General features: G+C 37.2%; 2 protein-coding genes and 1 long non-coding RNA gene across 5 annotated transcripts in view; 2 read left to right on the top strand and 1 right to left on the bottom strand.

Annotated features, from left to right (window-relative positions):
- Window positions 1–657: 657 nt before the first annotated feature.
- LOC111721096 (oocyte-specific histone RNA stem-loop-binding protein 2-like) lies at window positions 658–4,282 on the bottom strand. Its single transcript, XM_031949304.1, is given in 8 exon segments — window positions 658–671; window positions 995–1,057; window positions 1,623–1,679; window positions 1,682–1,739; window positions 2,005–2,155; window positions 3,144–3,248; window positions 3,354–3,458; window positions 4,023–4,282. Coding segments are annotated over 7 exon segments (531 nt in total). The 5' UTR covers window positions 3,437–3,458; window positions 4,023–4,282.
- A 25-nt stretch (window positions 4,283–4,307) lies between these two features.
- LOC116421630 lies at window positions 4,308–10,286 on the top strand. Of its 3 annotated transcripts, none has more exons than XR_004232111.1 (5): window positions 4,308–4,723; window positions 5,042–5,151; window positions 7,388–7,513; window positions 7,606–7,804; window positions 10,250–10,286. It is a non-coding gene; the product is annotated as an uncharacterized LOC116421630 (long non-coding RNA). The 3 variants fall into 3 exon arrangements; XR_004232112.1 differs by having other exon boundaries at window positions 4,316–4,723; window positions 5,089–5,151; XR_004232110.1 differs by having other exon boundaries at window positions 4,428–5,151.
- Window positions 10,287–11,580: 1,294 nt separating this feature from the next.
- Window positions 11,581–16,745, top strand: part of CDC25C (cell division cycle 25C) — a gene marked incomplete at its 5' end in the record, with an annotated part of 30,552 nt that continues 25,387 nt past the window's right edge. Inside the window, 5 exons of the mRNA XM_031949303.1 lie at window positions 11,581–11,636; window positions 13,217–13,250; window positions 13,388–13,477; window positions 14,966–15,064; window positions 15,573–15,719. Coding sequence (XP_031805163.1) covers window positions 11,581–11,636; window positions 13,217–13,250; window positions 13,388–13,477; window positions 14,966–15,064; window positions 15,573–15,719 — 426 coding nt within the window. The remainder of the gene's footprint in view (window positions 11,637–13,216; window positions 13,251–13,387; window positions 13,478–14,965; window positions 15,065–15,572; window positions 15,720–16,745) is intronic.

Raw genomic sequence — 16,745 nt, 5'->3', positions numbered from 1 at the left:
TATGTCTTCTTATATTGCTACTGTTTTGGAAAAAACCCCTCTTCCCTGCCGCTAAGGACTCGTCTGAGACCCAGGGGCCGATGGGAGATGTAGTCCAATACGGGCCAGACTGGGGGGGGGGAAGGGAGGGAGGGGCCTGCTTGAAAGATCTCCAGAACCATAAGCAGCCGGAGTGAGGCTGAAGTCGGGAGGGGGGGGGGGGAGGATGGAGAAATAGTAGGGTGAAGACTGAATTTTCCTTCTGGGTCCCAAGATCTTAGATGCAGCCTGTGCCCTTTCTTCTTTCTCCCGAAGTCGCGCCTGCATGTCTTATCACACTCAGCGGGCCTGGGCCTCTTCTCTTCTTCCTCCGTCCCCCTCCCCCCAGTCACAGCAGGATGAGGTAATTGGGTTGTGATTATGACATCATAATAAGCTCAGCTCTTCCTCCCCCCTATTTGAAAGGCGGCGTCTGCAGGACTCCTCTTTCTCTCTCAAGCTTCTTTTTTTCCCATTCTTTGTATAGAAGAGATCATATCCTGTAAATACCTGCTTTGTCTATAAAGCAGAGGTGGTCAGGGAGAGGAAAGAACTATTTTTTCACTAAAGCCACAGGATTTCTGGCTCTGAAATAACGGGGCTTGTTAAACCTAAAACTCAGTCTCCCTTTAGAAAGGCCTAGATGAAAGAAGCTAAAATAGAGGGAAAGGTCAGGGGCAGAGACTTGAGACTGACAAGGCAAATAAGGAATGAATCAACATTGCTCTCAGAGAGCAAAGGGAGAACGGAGAGATTTTAACCCAAGTTTGAGCTAACCAAGAAGGGTTTTTCACTGGAGGCTGGCAAGTTTTTTTTGTTTTTTTTTGTTTTTTTTTTTTTAAAAAACAAAGGTGGGACACTAAGTTAAGTAAGGGGGGTATTTTCTTCATCAAGGGTCAACGATGGTCTTGACCCAGAAAGCTGAGCAGCCTCCCCAACCAACTTCCTATAAAGGCTATTCTTCTCAGCACCCCACCACATGAAAGTGGTAGGTAGTTTCGACCCCCAAGCAGTACAGCCACTGACAGGTAGCTTCCAGCTAAAGGCAAGGAAGGAAGGTAGTAAGGAGCCAAAATAAACTAAAAAGAGGAAAAAGATGGCATTTTCAAGAGGTAGATTAAAATGTATCCTCCCTGTTTTCCTCAAATAGGTAGCCTAAGCTTGGAAGGAAAAACAGTTTTCATTAGGGTCTTTATTTTTCTCGGAATGGGGAAAAGGAGTATAATAATCACAAACATTTTATGAAATTAAAACCTCAGAAGAGATCAGAATGTAAAAGCATTAAACACTTTTACTCCAAAGTTTAAGGTAATAGGCTTGTAGATAATGTAACTTTATGGGGCAGAGGCTAAAATTAGGGCTACTACCCACTACCCTTGCTTAAATTTCCTATATTTAAGCTTTCCTCTCATTACACCATTGGCTTCTTATCACTAGTGTCTCCAGTTTACCATGCTGATCCCACCCCAGTTTCTTTATTCTAGTGTATAATATACCTGCTTTGAACTCAGCTTTAATCCAACCATATTATGAACTATACCCACATCCTGAAAGACAATTTTTTTTTTGCCGCTGTTTCTGTGAACCTTATCAGAAAAACCCACCTGTGCTCTCATTTGGACTTGATCTAGATTCCACAAGGGAGTCAGAACATTGAGCCAGTCTTCCAAGAAGCCATCCAAAGAGCCTGAATCCATGGTAGCTGGACAATTCTCCACTCCCTGCCTAGCAGAGATATATTTTATTATGGGAAGAGACAGGAGCAGAATAAACCAGGACCAATTCAGACTCACTCTTTATGTAACTAGATTGTCAGAACTGGGAGCAAGAAAAAGGATTGGATTAGGCTAGGATTCAGATATCATTACAATTACTCCATTAAGAGATTTTTGGCTCTAGTTATCTCTCCTAATCTTTGCCAAAGGAAGAGAAAGTTTAGAACCTAAATCCCACAACTCAATGTAGCCAGGTACAAGAAAAACATACATGATTGTCATTATACAACAAAGGCTGATTAGGAGGGTCCCAAGCATGTAGAGCTCGTCGCCATTGCCTGATCTGGGCATCCCAGGAACGTCGACTGTACCTTCGATATTTGTCAGGTGTTTGAGGGTGAAGTCCTGGCTGCCGTGCTGCCCTAGAGTTAAAATGAAGATCTTAAACTATGGCCCAAAACACCTATAAATAGCTGGCTGAGACTCAGTGTTTCTGTATTATTGACATGGTTAAGAATCAACCTAGTTGAAGAAAGAATTCTTCAGGAATGATAAGACATAGTTCATTGATTGTTTGCAGGTGTCAGACACTGACAATAGAACAGTGTTTATAAGCTCACAGATTGAAAAGCTAAAAAGGTGTACAGGACGGGAATTGTAATTCAGAGACTGCTTAGATCAAATCATTTTACTAAGATGAAGCCAAGACTAAGCTTTGGGCCTTTGTAGTAGCTATATTCCTAGCAAACTAGATGTATTCCCACCTCACCACTGCCTCTCAGAATCCCTAATTTCCTTTAAAGCAAAGCTCAAAGGCCATTTTTTTGTTTGAAGTCTTCATCCCCTTCAATTTCCCCCACCTCCCCCCAAAATTACCTTGTATACTTTCATGTACATGTCTTCATGTAGTAGGTGCTTTAAAAAAATTGCTGATTAAGTGAATTGTACAGAAGATCACATGGGTTACAGTAAATAAGGCCAGAATTTGAACTCTGGTCCTCTGCTGCAAAATCCACCACTTCTAGACCATGCTGCTTACAAGATTGAACTCTTCCAAAATGCCTTCCTTACCAAGAAATAATAATGAACTAACATGTTCAAAGTCTAAGAGATGAGAAGATGAATTTAGAAAAGTTTCAGCTTAATAAACATTTTTAAATGGAAGATTTTATAGGGATGCAGAAAGGCAAGTAGTGAGAATGTCTAGGAAGAAAAGATAGCTATCAACAATATAAGCACAAATATTATACACTATGTAAAATGCTTAAAGATGTTTAGAAAATAGCAAGATTAAATGATTAACTGCCTGATTTTTCTTAGGGCATTCTAATATGAATTATCAAGGGCAGCTTTGGTGTTAAAGACACTTCCTCCCATTCTTCAAACGATAAATGTCCTATCTGCTCTTACTTAGGGACTTGAAGCAAGAAGCATTGATAACCAGTTGTTCTTTTTCCATAGTCTATCTGCTTCTGCCTCCTTCGAAGAACAATCTCATTTGTTTCTACCTCTTGCCTGTGAAGAAACAAATGTCTTTTAAAAAAAATGTAAAATATTTAAAAACACATCTCATTTACATTGAAGGCCAATTCACTCCATCTGCCAGACTTCATTACTTACCTAAACCTTCCATGGCTGGGTTCTGTGCCAACCCCCACACTCACCATCTTCACTCCAGAGGAAGAATTCCCAAACTCAAGCATCTTCTTTTGGGAGATATGTGTTCTATAAGTAAAGAAGGTATAAGAATGATGAGGTGGCTGCTCTGCTTTTCTCAAAGAAACATATCCTTGAAAAAACCATATCTGATACAATACTAATCTCTAACACACTCTCCAGAATCCTGAGAGTTTCAATAAATGTAACGGAATTTACATTAGATATTAAGCACCTACAGTGTTCAGATTCTGGGGGATATCGAGTTCAGATAAGACACAATCCCTTCCTAGACAGTTTCAATTTCGGAGAGGGAGACACAGAGATAATCTTGCACATTACTATGCCTGATTAGAGCATGGAAAAGTGCAAAATCAAGAGATCCGATTACCAACGTGAAAATGGTATCAGCCAAGAAAAGCATTTCGTTCTTCCGCTCTCTTCCAAGCAAGGAATAGGGAATCTGCACATCCCAATGCACACCTCTCCCTTCTCAACACCTGAAGTTTCAAAGACAGATTCTCCGTTTTATCCCATCACCTCACGGAGTACCAAGGTGAGAAGTCCATGCCTTAGATAAGGCGAAAAAGCAGGAGGGAAAAAACAAACCCAGAAACTCTCACCTGAACTCACCTGATATTTCCCAGGTATCATTCAAAAGAAATTAGTCAGGTGAGGTGGCGTAGTGATAAAGAAAAGGCAGTGCGAGATTAGGAGTAGGGGAAAGAAGGGGAGATTTAAATCTCCCGGGTGGAAGGCGTGGAAAGGGTGAGGTCGGAGCGGACGGGATGAATGGCCAGAGCATGAGCCAATCATGGATCCGATTCCCTGGAAGGCGGAGTTTAGCTCGATTGACGGGTTCGCAGCCTCGTATACGTAACCTCCCTCCCCGCCCCCCCGCCTTCTCACGCTTGCTGGGAAGACGCGCCCAATCCCGAGTCTCACCCGTCCCATTGAGTGGGGTCCTGCCTAGCGGCAAGTGACGCCCTACCTAGCGAATTTACGGACTAGAAGATTGGCTGAGCCACCCTGGGGGCGGGGGGAATTGTCTGGAAGGCGCATGATGATTGGTCAAAAGCCGCCCGTGAGGCGGGACTTCCAGGAGGCGCTCAGGAATTGGCCGAGAGGCGCGTGCGCAGATCTGAGGGCCGGCGGAAGGTTTAAACTTTGTACAAGTTTTGTGGGCTGTTGGGCTGTCAGTGTCCCCTTGTAAGAATTCTCAGTATTTCCTTAGGGGACCCGGGTGAGGAGGAGGGGCGCCGATCTCGCCGGAACTGTTTTTGCATTTGACTTAATTCCTCCCTACATCCTCTCCCACTTCCCGGGGGAAGCAGGTATGTTTGCCGAGGCTCTATCCTAGCTCTAGAACCGAAAGGGGTCTCAAAAATCCCCGATCCCTCTTCTCGTTTTCCCGGGGAAAGACCTCAGTGCCCTTATTTGTAAAACGGGCATTACACTCGTTTACTTGTCTTCCACTGTAGTCAGGATTAAATAGAATAACGTAAAGCATATATCTACTTACGGGTGAACGATCACTGTTAATATCTAGTTCAATTCTCTCATATTTTGACTAATTATCGTTTTCTACCATTTCCGGATATATCCTCCTTCTCCCTCCGGAGCCGATCCCATTACAAACTCACATATTCAAGTTCCTGATTATATATAAATCCTGCGTGTATTTTGATATCTGGTGCAGCTTTCTGAGCCCATGTTCCCGCCCCTCTGCAAGAAAGAGAAGTTGCATTTTCTCAGTCCTTCGGTAGGTCCAAGCTTGGTCATAATTTATTTTCTGCTTTTGTTTCTTTAACTTTATATTGTTATAGTCGTTGTGGGTATATTATTTTTCCTAGTACTGCTTATTTGCTACATTGGTTTACATAAATCTCATGCTTCTCCGAAGTCTCCTTAATTCATTATTTTTTTAATGATGCAGTAGTATATGTACTTCTTTGTTTAGCCAGGCTTCCCTCAGTACTGTTCTTATTTTAGAATCTCAATCTATTAAGTATCACCAACTATGATGGATGTGGCTTTTTTCAGCAATTGAGGTGATTCAAGGCAATTCCAATAGATTTGGGATGGAAGGTGGTATCCAGAAAGAACTATGGAGACAATGTAGAGCAAAGGATAGTATCTTCACCTTTTGTTGTTGTTGTTGTTTGTTTGTTTTCTTGTGTATTTCCCCTTATTGTGTATTTCTTCTTATGTTCCCCTTATATTTTTCTTGCGCAGCATGGGAATATGAAAATATGTTTAGAAGAATTGCATATGTTTAGCCTATATTGGATGGCTTGCTGTCTTGAGAGAGGAAGAAAAATTTGGAACACAAGATTTTGCAAAGATGAATGTTGAAAATTATCTTTGCATATATTTGGAAAAATACTATAAAAATACCTAAAAAATGAGGATCACATACTTTCCTCATAGTTGTTATGATTAGATGCACGTAAATAAATACTTATGGCTAACATACTAAAGTACTACCTACAGTGGACTAAAAAAACAGGGAAAGGGATTTTCCCAGGACAAAATTGGTGGCTTTGTTAGCCAGGAGCAGCTTAAATAGCTAAACAATAAGAGAATATAGTATATCAGCAAAGAAAGCATAGAAAAATAAATGCCAGTTTTCAAACTTTTTAATTAAACATGTATTTTTTTCCTTAGGCAATTGAGATTAAATGATTTGCCCAGTTTCACATAGCTAGGAACTGATGGCAGATTTGACCTCAGCTCCTCCTGACTTCAGGTTTAGTGCTCTATCCACTGGGCCATCTAGCTGTTTCTTAGTTATATAATTCTGATAAATTTGTGTGGACAGCCTCCTAATGAATGTTACTCCATACCAACCACTTTTCTTCCAGCCTTTCAAAATATATAACTGTGTTTTGATATTACAATGTATATTTTTTTATGTAGCTATTTGACCTTCAATAGTAGAAACAGTAACTTTCAACTTTACAAAGAAAAAGTAAAGGTAGAAACTTAAGGAATGGAGGGTTAAAAGCAAGGCAGGTAGGGGCCTTGTGGAAGGCAGAAGAACAAAACTAATACATTAATTGTGCCTCACAGCATATGTATTCGATGTTCTTACACCCACAATCTCCACTGTGGCATAAGTAGCACCTGTTCTATGTAGGCTGAGCTAATTTCCCATTAAGAAGATGGGGAAGCCATTCTAGTGATTATCATCAGTTTGGCTTCTTTGCCACCTGAGGCCCAGCCCATGGGGAGTTGGTATGGAAGATTTTTTTTTTAGTGGAACGTCTATCCTTTAGAGTATATTCTTTCTGTTTTGTGGAAGCTTGTAGGATAAGATGGGGCCAATCTTTTAATCTGAATTACTATTTTTTAATTTTAGGAACTGTAGCCTTTTTAACTTTTGCTATTAATCATTTTAAATTGCATTTAATTCTAAGCCTGAATCACTGGGCTGGAGGAGAACATCAACCTCTTTCTAAGAAAGGAGATGCATTTTTTTCCTCATCTCTTGGCCAAGCTTGATTATTATAATTACACAATTTTCAGTGTAGAGGCGATTTCTTTTTTCAAAGGGAGAATCTGAACTTCAGTGAAAGTCACAAGTATAGGAAATAGCAGATAGTAAATAGTAGGTCCTTTGGTTTCTAATTCAATTTTTTTATATGCTATACTTTGCTGAGTCCTCACACAGCATGCAGAATGATTCTTAAGAGGTAAACACTAGAGAGAAGAAAGCTCTTTGGGGCAGTAGGGAATTTGCTTTTGTTCTGTGCTCTGTTCCTAGTCGAATGACTGTAGCAATTTAGAGTTTATAGAATATACTTTCTTCATACGATCTTTGTGGAGTAAAGCAGGTGTTATTACTTTTATTTTGCCAGCAGGGAATCTGAAGTTCAGAGAGAGGAAGGGACCAGACCATAGATCCTACAAGTACAGAGTAGCAGGATCCTCTAACTGAAACTCAAGTCCTCATCTCATAGTCTTTGTCTTTTTTTTTTTTTTCTTTTGAAACTTAGGTCTTTGACATCAAATCCAGTGATCTTTCCACTTTGGCAATGTTGCCCATCTATTTTTGGTAACTGGAAGCATTCAACTTTTCCTTTTGGTTCCACTGTTATTATTGGTTGCTGTCTTCTTGATAGGTAATTTGAGTAAAGAGAATACATGGGAGAAGAGGGTTATGACTTGTGATGTAGATATACAGTTGAAATACATTTTCTCTTTGATTTTTCAGGGACTCATTTTCCCCCAGGATAAGGTTCCTTTGAGGCCATGTCTGGGACTCCCTTCAGATCCTGCTTTAGGTCTAACTACAGAGAGAAGTTGAACTTGCTTTTAGAGAAAGATGCTTCCTTTTCATTTTACTCAGAACTTCCCAAGACCCCATCTAACAAGATCCTTATTGATTCTGGAAACCTCAGTTCTTTGACAGGGTAAATCCATTTTTTATTACTGCCCTTTACTGTTATATTTGTCTGCTGATCCAGATAGCTCATATTTGGAGTCATTTAATCAGGTGCCACATTTTGTTGATTCTACCTGTGCAGCAACTCTTTCATTTGCTTCTTTCTCTTCATCCAAATAATAAGTTCCTGTAGTGCCATGCAATGTGCTAATCCATGGAGATGCAATGAAAAACAAAAACTGTCCTTCCTGTCAAGGAACTTCAAAGTCTAATGGGAAAGAAAATGTACAAATAACTATGTACAAACAAGATATAAACTTACAGGGTAAATTGTTGATAATTTCAGAGAAAAACCAGGAGTCAGAAATGAAGAGGAAGAAAATCCCAGGCACTAGAAGCAGTTAATAAAAATGCATGGAGTAGGGAGATGGAGTGTGAGTGTGGAAAGAATTGTCAGCAAGGTGATCAGTATTAATGGATTGCAGAGTATGTGGAATGGGGTTGAAGTATGAAAAGACTGGAAAGGTTAAAAAGGCATTATAAGCTGTGACATATTTAACATGTATAGGACTGCTTGCCATCTGGGGGAGCGGGTGGAGGGGAGGGAGGGAAAAAGTCAGAACAGAAGCGAGTGCAAGGGATAGTGTTATAAAGAAATTTTCTTCAAAATAAAAAAAATGCAAATCAAAAAAAAAAAAAGGCATTGTAAGCCAACCAGGCAAATGTTTTAACTTGATCCATTATAAGGAATCATTAGAGTTTATTGAATAGGGAGATGATATGGTCACCTGCACTTTAGACACTTTGATAGCTCAGTGGAAGGTGCACTGGAATGGAGAAAGATTTGAGATCAGGAAGACCAGTCACAAAGCTGTTGCAGTATTCTAGGTGTGAGGTGATGAAGGCTGTGAAAGGGAGGAGAGAGATAGGATGATTGCTATCTGGGATGGACAGATCAAATATAATAGTACCTATTCCTTCTTCTGGTCTCTTCTATCCTCGTTCTATTTTCCTCATATCTGCCAGATTGGTATTCCTAATATGTAGATCCAATCTTGTTACTCTCTTCTTAAAAATCTCCAATCCTATATCTTCTTAAGATAAAATGTAAAATTCTCAGCTTTGCAATAAAGGTCTTTTAAAATATGGGGTTCACCAGTCATTCCAGTTTTATTTAATATTACTTCCCTTTATGCAACCTCTATTCCTGTCATACTGGCCTCCATTTATAACATTGCATATTCCATTCCTTATGCAGAGATGTTTTGTCTTTAGAATGCTTTCCCTTCTCACTGCTGCCTTTGGAAATTCCTATTTTCCTTCAAGGTATAGTTTAGATACCACTTAGATACCAAGGCCTTGCTGAACCCCTCAGTGGTTAATGTTTTATTTCTCTTGGAATTACTTTTATATGCATTGTTTTAACTTAATCATATACATGTTTTATTTTTCTTGATAGAATGCAAACTCTTTGAGGATAGGCTTCATTCCCCCATTTTTCTTTGTATCCTCAATGACTGTCCTAGTGCCTTGCACATAGCAAAGCCTTCATGTTTTGAATTGAATTGAATTCTGGTGTATCATGATGTTGGGGGGAGTTTTTAGTAATCAAATAAGAAGTACTAACTATTAAAATGGTGAAGATAAGAGAATTTTCCTTAGTCTTGGCATTCAGTTCAATTTTTCTGTTCTTAGATAGTTCTGTAAAATTTGGAGAGAACTATGATATGATATGATTTTGAACACTGTTGAGCATTTTAAAAAATTATTTTTAGATTTCAAATTAAGCCTTTTTAAATTGATTTTTCCCTCTATTCCCTGTTCCCATTGAGCAAATTAAAAACAAAAGCAAAATTCTCAGTCTATATCTATGTAATGCAACAAAATAAATGCTCATATTTTCCATGTCTAAAAATGTATGTTTTTTTGTCTCTGCATTTAAAGTTCATTACATCTCTGTCAAGAGGTAAGTAGCATGTTTCATCTTCGTTGTATTGATCAAACTTCCAGTGTCATTCAAAGTTTTCTTCTATAATATTATCAGCATATATTCTTTTGGTTCTGCTCATTTGCCCTGGATTCATTCATAAAAGTCTTTGCAGTTCCCTCTAACATTGCCTGTTTCATCATTTCTTATGGCATAATAAATATTACATTATAGTCACATATAATAATGTTTTAAATATTCCTCTTAGAAAAGCAACCCCTTAGTTTCTAATGTTTGGCTATAAATATTTTTGTGTAAATAGATTCTCCTTTTTCTTTGGTTTTACCAAAATCTGGTTTTCATATAACATCTGTACATTTAGTATACATAGAGATACTCTCAACTAGGGACTTTGAAGTATTACAATGTTAAGACATTGACACAAGTCCTGTATTGTGGAAGTTGTGGAACTTCCATTCTAACAAGGATTTTGATGTTTGTTTTTTCATGTATGTGTTTTTGTGTGTGTTTTTTTAATGACTACAGAGAAACTCCAAAGTGTTGCCTTGACTTGTCAAATGTTGAGGAGTGCCCTGCTCACAGACTCAGAAATGGAGAAGAAAAAATCATAGAAGGATTTTAATTATAGATATCTAGTATTAGATAATTACTAATATATCTACAATTTGTAGAAGAAACTACGATGGAGAAAGTTGGTAGGAAGAAGTCAAAGAAATTAGAAATTTTATCTAAAAGGATAAGTCTTTATCAAGGCCTCAAGTATTTTATCAGTCTAATAATATGGTTTCTAAGGATTATATCTAAATTTTAACTTGTGTAGCAACTCAGGAGAGATCAAGCTTAGGATGGTGAAAATGAAGTCAGTGAAGTGAACTTGTTATGAAGTTAGAAATTTCTAAATACTAAGGGATCAATGCTCTTTTAGAGGTCATCCTCTAGAGAAATATTTTATCAATGTCCATTATAATTACTGGATTTCTAGAAGATTCTATAATTTATCTATCCTATCAAACTTGGTAGTATAACCATGGAGAGGTATCAACTTTTGTGGACTGTTGATGAACATGGGAAATTTCAATTTTCAGTGAATATCTAGTTTAGGAGCTAAGTTTATATAATGAATCTGAGATGATCAATATAAAGATAGAATGTCTGTTCTTGTGGTAAGTACTAATCTCTGAGACTGAAAGATACTTTGTTATCAATAGATCTCATTATTGATGATTTACTGTCAGATTTAGAATGTATAGGTGACTTCCTGTCCTCATCAGAAAATCGCATAGTGGACTAGTTAGAACTTTTACTTATGATGATAATTTAATAGTTTCAATTTTATCATTTGGAATAGGCTAGCTTGGAAAGAAGTATAGTAGATGAGATCTGGTAATGATGAAAATTATTCGATCAAATGTCTGTTCTGTGTCAGGTATCATACTAAATGCTGGAGATAAAAGATACTCTTTGTTGTCAAGAAGCTTACATTTTGTGATGTGCTATGTTTAAAGGGTATAGGGACTTCAGTCTCTGAAAATGTGTGTTGACTAGTTGGGGGAGATCTATATATGACAGAATTAATAATAGTGATCGTTTGGCTATTTTGAAATAGGCTGCCTCTGAATAGACTATTTATAATTAACTAACTCCTAATTTGGGACCTATTCAAAATTATCAGTGGTATAAATTAACAATGGGGAAAGAAGAATAGTACATGGGCAAAGTAAGGAGGAATTTAAGTTTGAGGAAAACTAGCTTGCCTATGACATGCCACTGACATCTTTGTAGTATATTAATATATCCCAGTACTATAGTTTGAAAACACTAAGTCAAAAGATTTTTGCTAGTCTGACTCTTCTTAACTGGTTACAGGTAACTTGGATTCTTCAGAACCTCAGGAAGTACAGCTAACTGAATTGTAAGTTACTTGACCTGAAAACTTATTAAATAACCTTTATTCTCAATATTTTTTTTTAATCTTTCCAAATTATTGATGGGACAGTTTTATCTTTTTTGGGCATTTTGTAAAATGAAGAAATTTTCACTTTAGGTTATTTTTTCAAGTTTTCCCACTCCTGAAACAGGACATAATAAAATATTGATGTTGGAGGAATGTTGTAAAATGAAAAATATTATAGCATATATTGAGTGTGGAAAAGACTATAGATCTTTTTATTCATAGATATGAAGGACAGTGTCATATTTGTATTTGCCATATGGATTATCTGGTGTAAATTTTAATAGCTAATCAATTTCTTTGCCCTTGTTACTCAGCACATTCTAGTTGACCTCCCCTGACTATTTAATGTGGATGTTCTCAACAAATGCAAAGTAATTATAATGAAAAAAAAAAAAAAAGTTGAATTCAGAAAGACCTGGGTTAAAAATCTGTCTCTGCTATTTACTATCTGTGTGACCTTGAGCAATTTATGTTATTTGTCTGGACCTCCTTTTTTCTCAGTTGTAAAATTAGGGGGTTGGACCAAATTATTTCTAAGATCTCTTATCTGCCTTGATTATAAGCCTTTACATTTCACTGAGCTGCTACTCCATTTAGTGGTGGGCATAGGGACTGATATGTTTGATTCCCTTCAGAGCTTGACATTGAATTATGTAGATGAATTATATACTATTTTTCTGTATACTTACACTGAGTTTTTATTAGCACTTATGAAAATCTCATATTTTTTTCTCATTTGTTTTACATGTACAAACCATGTAGTACAAGAAGTTTGGTTTAAAATGTGAAAAATTCAGACAAAAGATTAGTATATAGACAAGAATGTCAATATATGAAAATTTAAAAGTAGCTCAATTGTGTTTGCATAAGATGAGTGTATAAGAGAGAGCATGACAATGGAAGAGAACTGGTTTTGGTCAGAAAAACCTACATTCAGGTTCTAAATCCTGACAAGAATGAATATATGACTTTGTGGAAGTCATTTAACCTATCTCTGCCTCAGACAACTCTTAAAGACTGTAAATTGGTGAGCAGCTTGTGACCTGAATTGATAGTTTCCTCATGGAATGTTTCCTACACTAATGATATCACAGGCCCAATTTAAAAGGAAAAAAAAAAGATGAGTTCAGACTGATTCATCACTGAGACATCTATGCATATAGGTTTTTTTTTTTAAGTTAGTACTTTTTTCTTCCAGTTATATGTAAGAACAGTTCTTAACATTGATTTTTAAAACTTTAGAGTTCCAAATTCTCTCCCCTTCTTTCTCCCTACTCTCCCCTTTGAGAATGCAAGCAATTGGATATAGGTTTATACACATGTGACCATTACACATATGGTTTAGCAAATGAAATAATGAGGGAAAATAATTCTTGAAAATAGTCTTACCCTCAGATATCATATATGATCAAGAAATGGTTAGATTAGGTCCAGAGTATTTAGGATAGAAGGAAAAGGAAGAATTTTGGAATTTCCCAAATGATAAAAGAAGAAATTGATTTGGGGGAGTTCACTGATATCTAATTTATTCTTTGCAGATGTCATCATCAGCATATTAGGAAATACATTCCTGTGAGTATCAGCTTTTTATAAAGTTAGTTTCTCATATCAGATGGGGGCTGGAAATTATTTAGGAACCAGAGAATAGGCTCTTGGATGCTGTACATGGGTCAGCATCTCTAGAAATATGACCTTTGAATTTCTTCCAGGTAGAGCTGCTGTGTAGCACTCCGAGTGCTCTAGGTTCCTTCTGCCAAAAGACAGATGCAATAGGTACTTCTTCTTCAGACAAAGAAAATGTAAGTGTTCAGTGTGAAAAGGGACTTGGCTTGCTCACAAACAGTGGTTGGGGGTTTTGCTGGTTCTCTTTTTCCCCAAGCATTTTTGGACAGGAAAAGTCCATTAATTACTTTCCCTCAGATGAAAATATCCATTAGTATCTATGTGAGGATATAGTATCTATGCCTAAGTTGCTGAATGGAGCAGTGCCTGATAAGTGTGCCATTTCTGTTCTCCATATTGGTTGGAGATGGATATTCTCAAATGCCAGGTACCCTTTGTTTGCTACCAATCTTTTCTGCTTCCTTGGTCTTGTCTCTGACACATCTGGTTGTGTGACTTTGGGTAAGTCATACAACTCCTCAGTGCTTGAGACAATTCTTTAATATGATATAATGCAGCAAACATTTTTTAAGCACCAATTGCGTGACAGGCACTGTGATAAGCTCCAGATACAATAAGAAAAAGAAAGATAAGCTGACCCCTTAAAGAGATTACAATTTCATAGGGAAAGACAGCTTATAAAAGGAAGCTGAAAAGAATGGGGGAGGAGAAGGACGTACCTAGTGTAAGAGCATGATGATGGTGAAGTCAAATTCAAGGAAAAAAGCTAATAGAAAACCAAGAATTGGCCGGGATTTTGAGCCCTCTTTCAATGGAACTTCATTTGTAGGGAGGGTTTTCTCATCTGAAAATTCCTCATATAATGCCATAACAGGGTCAGTTCCTATCCCTATCTTCACTTTAATTTTTAAATTTGCATTTGAAGTCTTTCTCTCTGCACATCAGTGCTGCAGGTCCTCTCTAAGCAAGCACTTAGAGTCTCATATTTTCAATTGTTTAGAATGCACCCTGTACTAGAGGGCAAGAACTTGGTGAACTTAGTCTGAGGGAGAGAAGTATAAGTACTATTTAAAAAAAAAAAAAAAGCAGATTAATGGCAGTTTGCTTTAGTCACAAATACTGCTTGCTGTGGCCTAATATGCAGGTCTAACTTTTTTATTTCAAACTTGTTCTGGTAAAGCTATGTTTTCTCTATCAGGACCCCATATACAAATCTTTATTATACTATTTCCACAGCTATCTAAATATTAATCTAGTTGTTCACTTCCCAGAATGTTTTAATCAGTTCCTCTTTCATCTTTTTCCTTGGGCCTCCTTACCCAAGACACCCATCACAAATAGCTCCTTTTTGCTCCCTTTTTTCAAGTGAGTTCTTTACTTCATTCCACCTTTCCTCTATCAGGCATCCTTCCCTTCGGTAGCCTTATTTAGTCCAAGAGTTTGTCATTCTGTTATGATAAAATAAACATCCAAAATGCACTCACATACCATATATCATATAATTTTTGTATAAAGAACAAAAAGATGTTTAAAAATTTTACATTCTGTGGAATATGGGAAGAAAGAATTTGTCCCATCAGAGTCAAATAAGAAACAGGTATTGTACCTGCTATATCTCTTTCACTCTCCCCCTCTCAACACCAACTCTTCTTTTTTTTCCACAGGAGAACAACTTTCTGGAACACCCTACACAGCCAATGCTCAGATCCTTAAGACTTCAAGAAAGATTAAGAAAACCCCTCTTGTCTCCTCTTTCTCTACTAGTGAGTATTAGCTTCTGGGCCCTATGATCACCTGCAAAGGACTCCTGGAAGAGCTGGTCTCATTAGATATTGAGTTATTTCAAAATGGACTGGGAATAGAAAGGCTGATAAAATAAACAGGTTAGATAAAACAGATCATTATTGAAACAAATGCCATCTGCTTGAATCACATCTCAAAATCAATCAGGGCCCAGAATGATAGAGAGCCATCTTAGACCTTTCCACCTTAACTTAATGGTGATATATAATTCCTAATGGGGAAATGATCAAGAATGTGATTTTATTTTATTTTTAAAATGCTTTTCTCCCCAGAGATAGGTCAAGTTACTCATTTATTATTATTCTTTCACATTTTGTTTGGATCAGAATTCAAACTTTCTGTATTAGTTCCAGTCTAGTGGAAAAGTGGCCACATATTTTAGATTTAGTAAAATTATCATGCTTCAGATTTTAGATCTCTGGCTAGGCCAATTGGTTTCTTACAATACAATATCATTTTTCTTGACAGGACAACAGAAATTCTGTGGAAGATGAAATGAATGATTTGGGAAGCCCTATTACCAGAATTCCACTGCATCAGGATGGAGAGGAAGACTGTGTAGGGGAGACTTCACTTGAGCTAATGGAGGTTTTCCTAGATGAGCAAGAAGTCAAGGTAAAGACTTTTTTTTAAATCTATTTATTAAAAACAAATTTTTATTAAAGCTTTTTACTTTCAAAACATATGCATAGATAATTTTCAACACTTACTCTTGCAAAAGTTTATGTTCCAAATTTTGTCCCTCCCTCCCTCCTAGATGACAAATAATCTAATATATGTTAAACATGGGCAATTTTTCTTTACATATTTCCATAATAATTGTACTGCTCAAGAAAAGTCAGATCAAAAAGGGAAAAAAATGAGAAAGAAAACAAAATGCAAGCAAACAACAACAAAAAGAGCGAAAATAATATGTTGTGATCCACAGTCCTTTTTCTGAGTGCAGATGTCTCTCTTCATCACAAGACCATTGGAACTGACCTGAATTATCTCATTGTTGAAAAGAGCTGTGCCCATCAAAATTGATCATCCTATAATCTTGTTGCCATGTATAATGATCTCCTAGTTCTGTTCACTTAATTTAGCATAAGTTCATGTAAGTCTCTCCAGACTTCTCTGAAATCATTTTGCTGATCATTTCTTATAGAACAATAATATTCCATAACATTCATATAACATAACTTATTCAGCCATTCTCTAACTGAAGAGCATCCATTCAGTTTCCAGTTTCTTGCCACTACATAAAAGGCCACTACAAATAAAAAAAAAAAAAAAATTAATACTCTCTTGAGAGTAAAATGAAAGGAGGACTAGAGAACTGGGTTCAAATCTTGGCTTTGTTTTTTACTATTTCTGTAATTTTGGGCAAGGGCTCTGCTCTGGGTCAAAGTTCCTCCTCTTTAAAACTTGAAAATTCTCCTAGATGATTGCTGAGGCTCCTGTTCTACTCTAAATCTCTCATGCTATGATTCTACAATGCCTTAGACATCTTTACTATGGATGCTGTGGATATTTTACTTAGACATCATTTACTTTAATGTGGAAAGTCCAGTCAGTGTGGCTTCTAATCACACCTCTGATAGATCTATTGTGTGACCTTGGACAGGCCAGTTAGCCTCTGTGGGCCTCAGCTTTCTAATC

This window comes from Sarcophilus harrisii, chromosome 2 (genome assembly GCF_902635505.1).
Source record: "Sarcophilus harrisii chromosome 2, mSarHar1.11, whole genome shotgun sequence".
Classification (NCBI taxonomy): domain Eukaryota; kingdom Metazoa; phylum Chordata; class Mammalia; order Dasyuromorphia; family Dasyuridae; genus Sarcophilus; species Sarcophilus harrisii.
The sequence above is the reverse complement of the archived record's forward strand: the minus strand, read 5'-3'. Positions and strand labels throughout refer to the sequence as shown.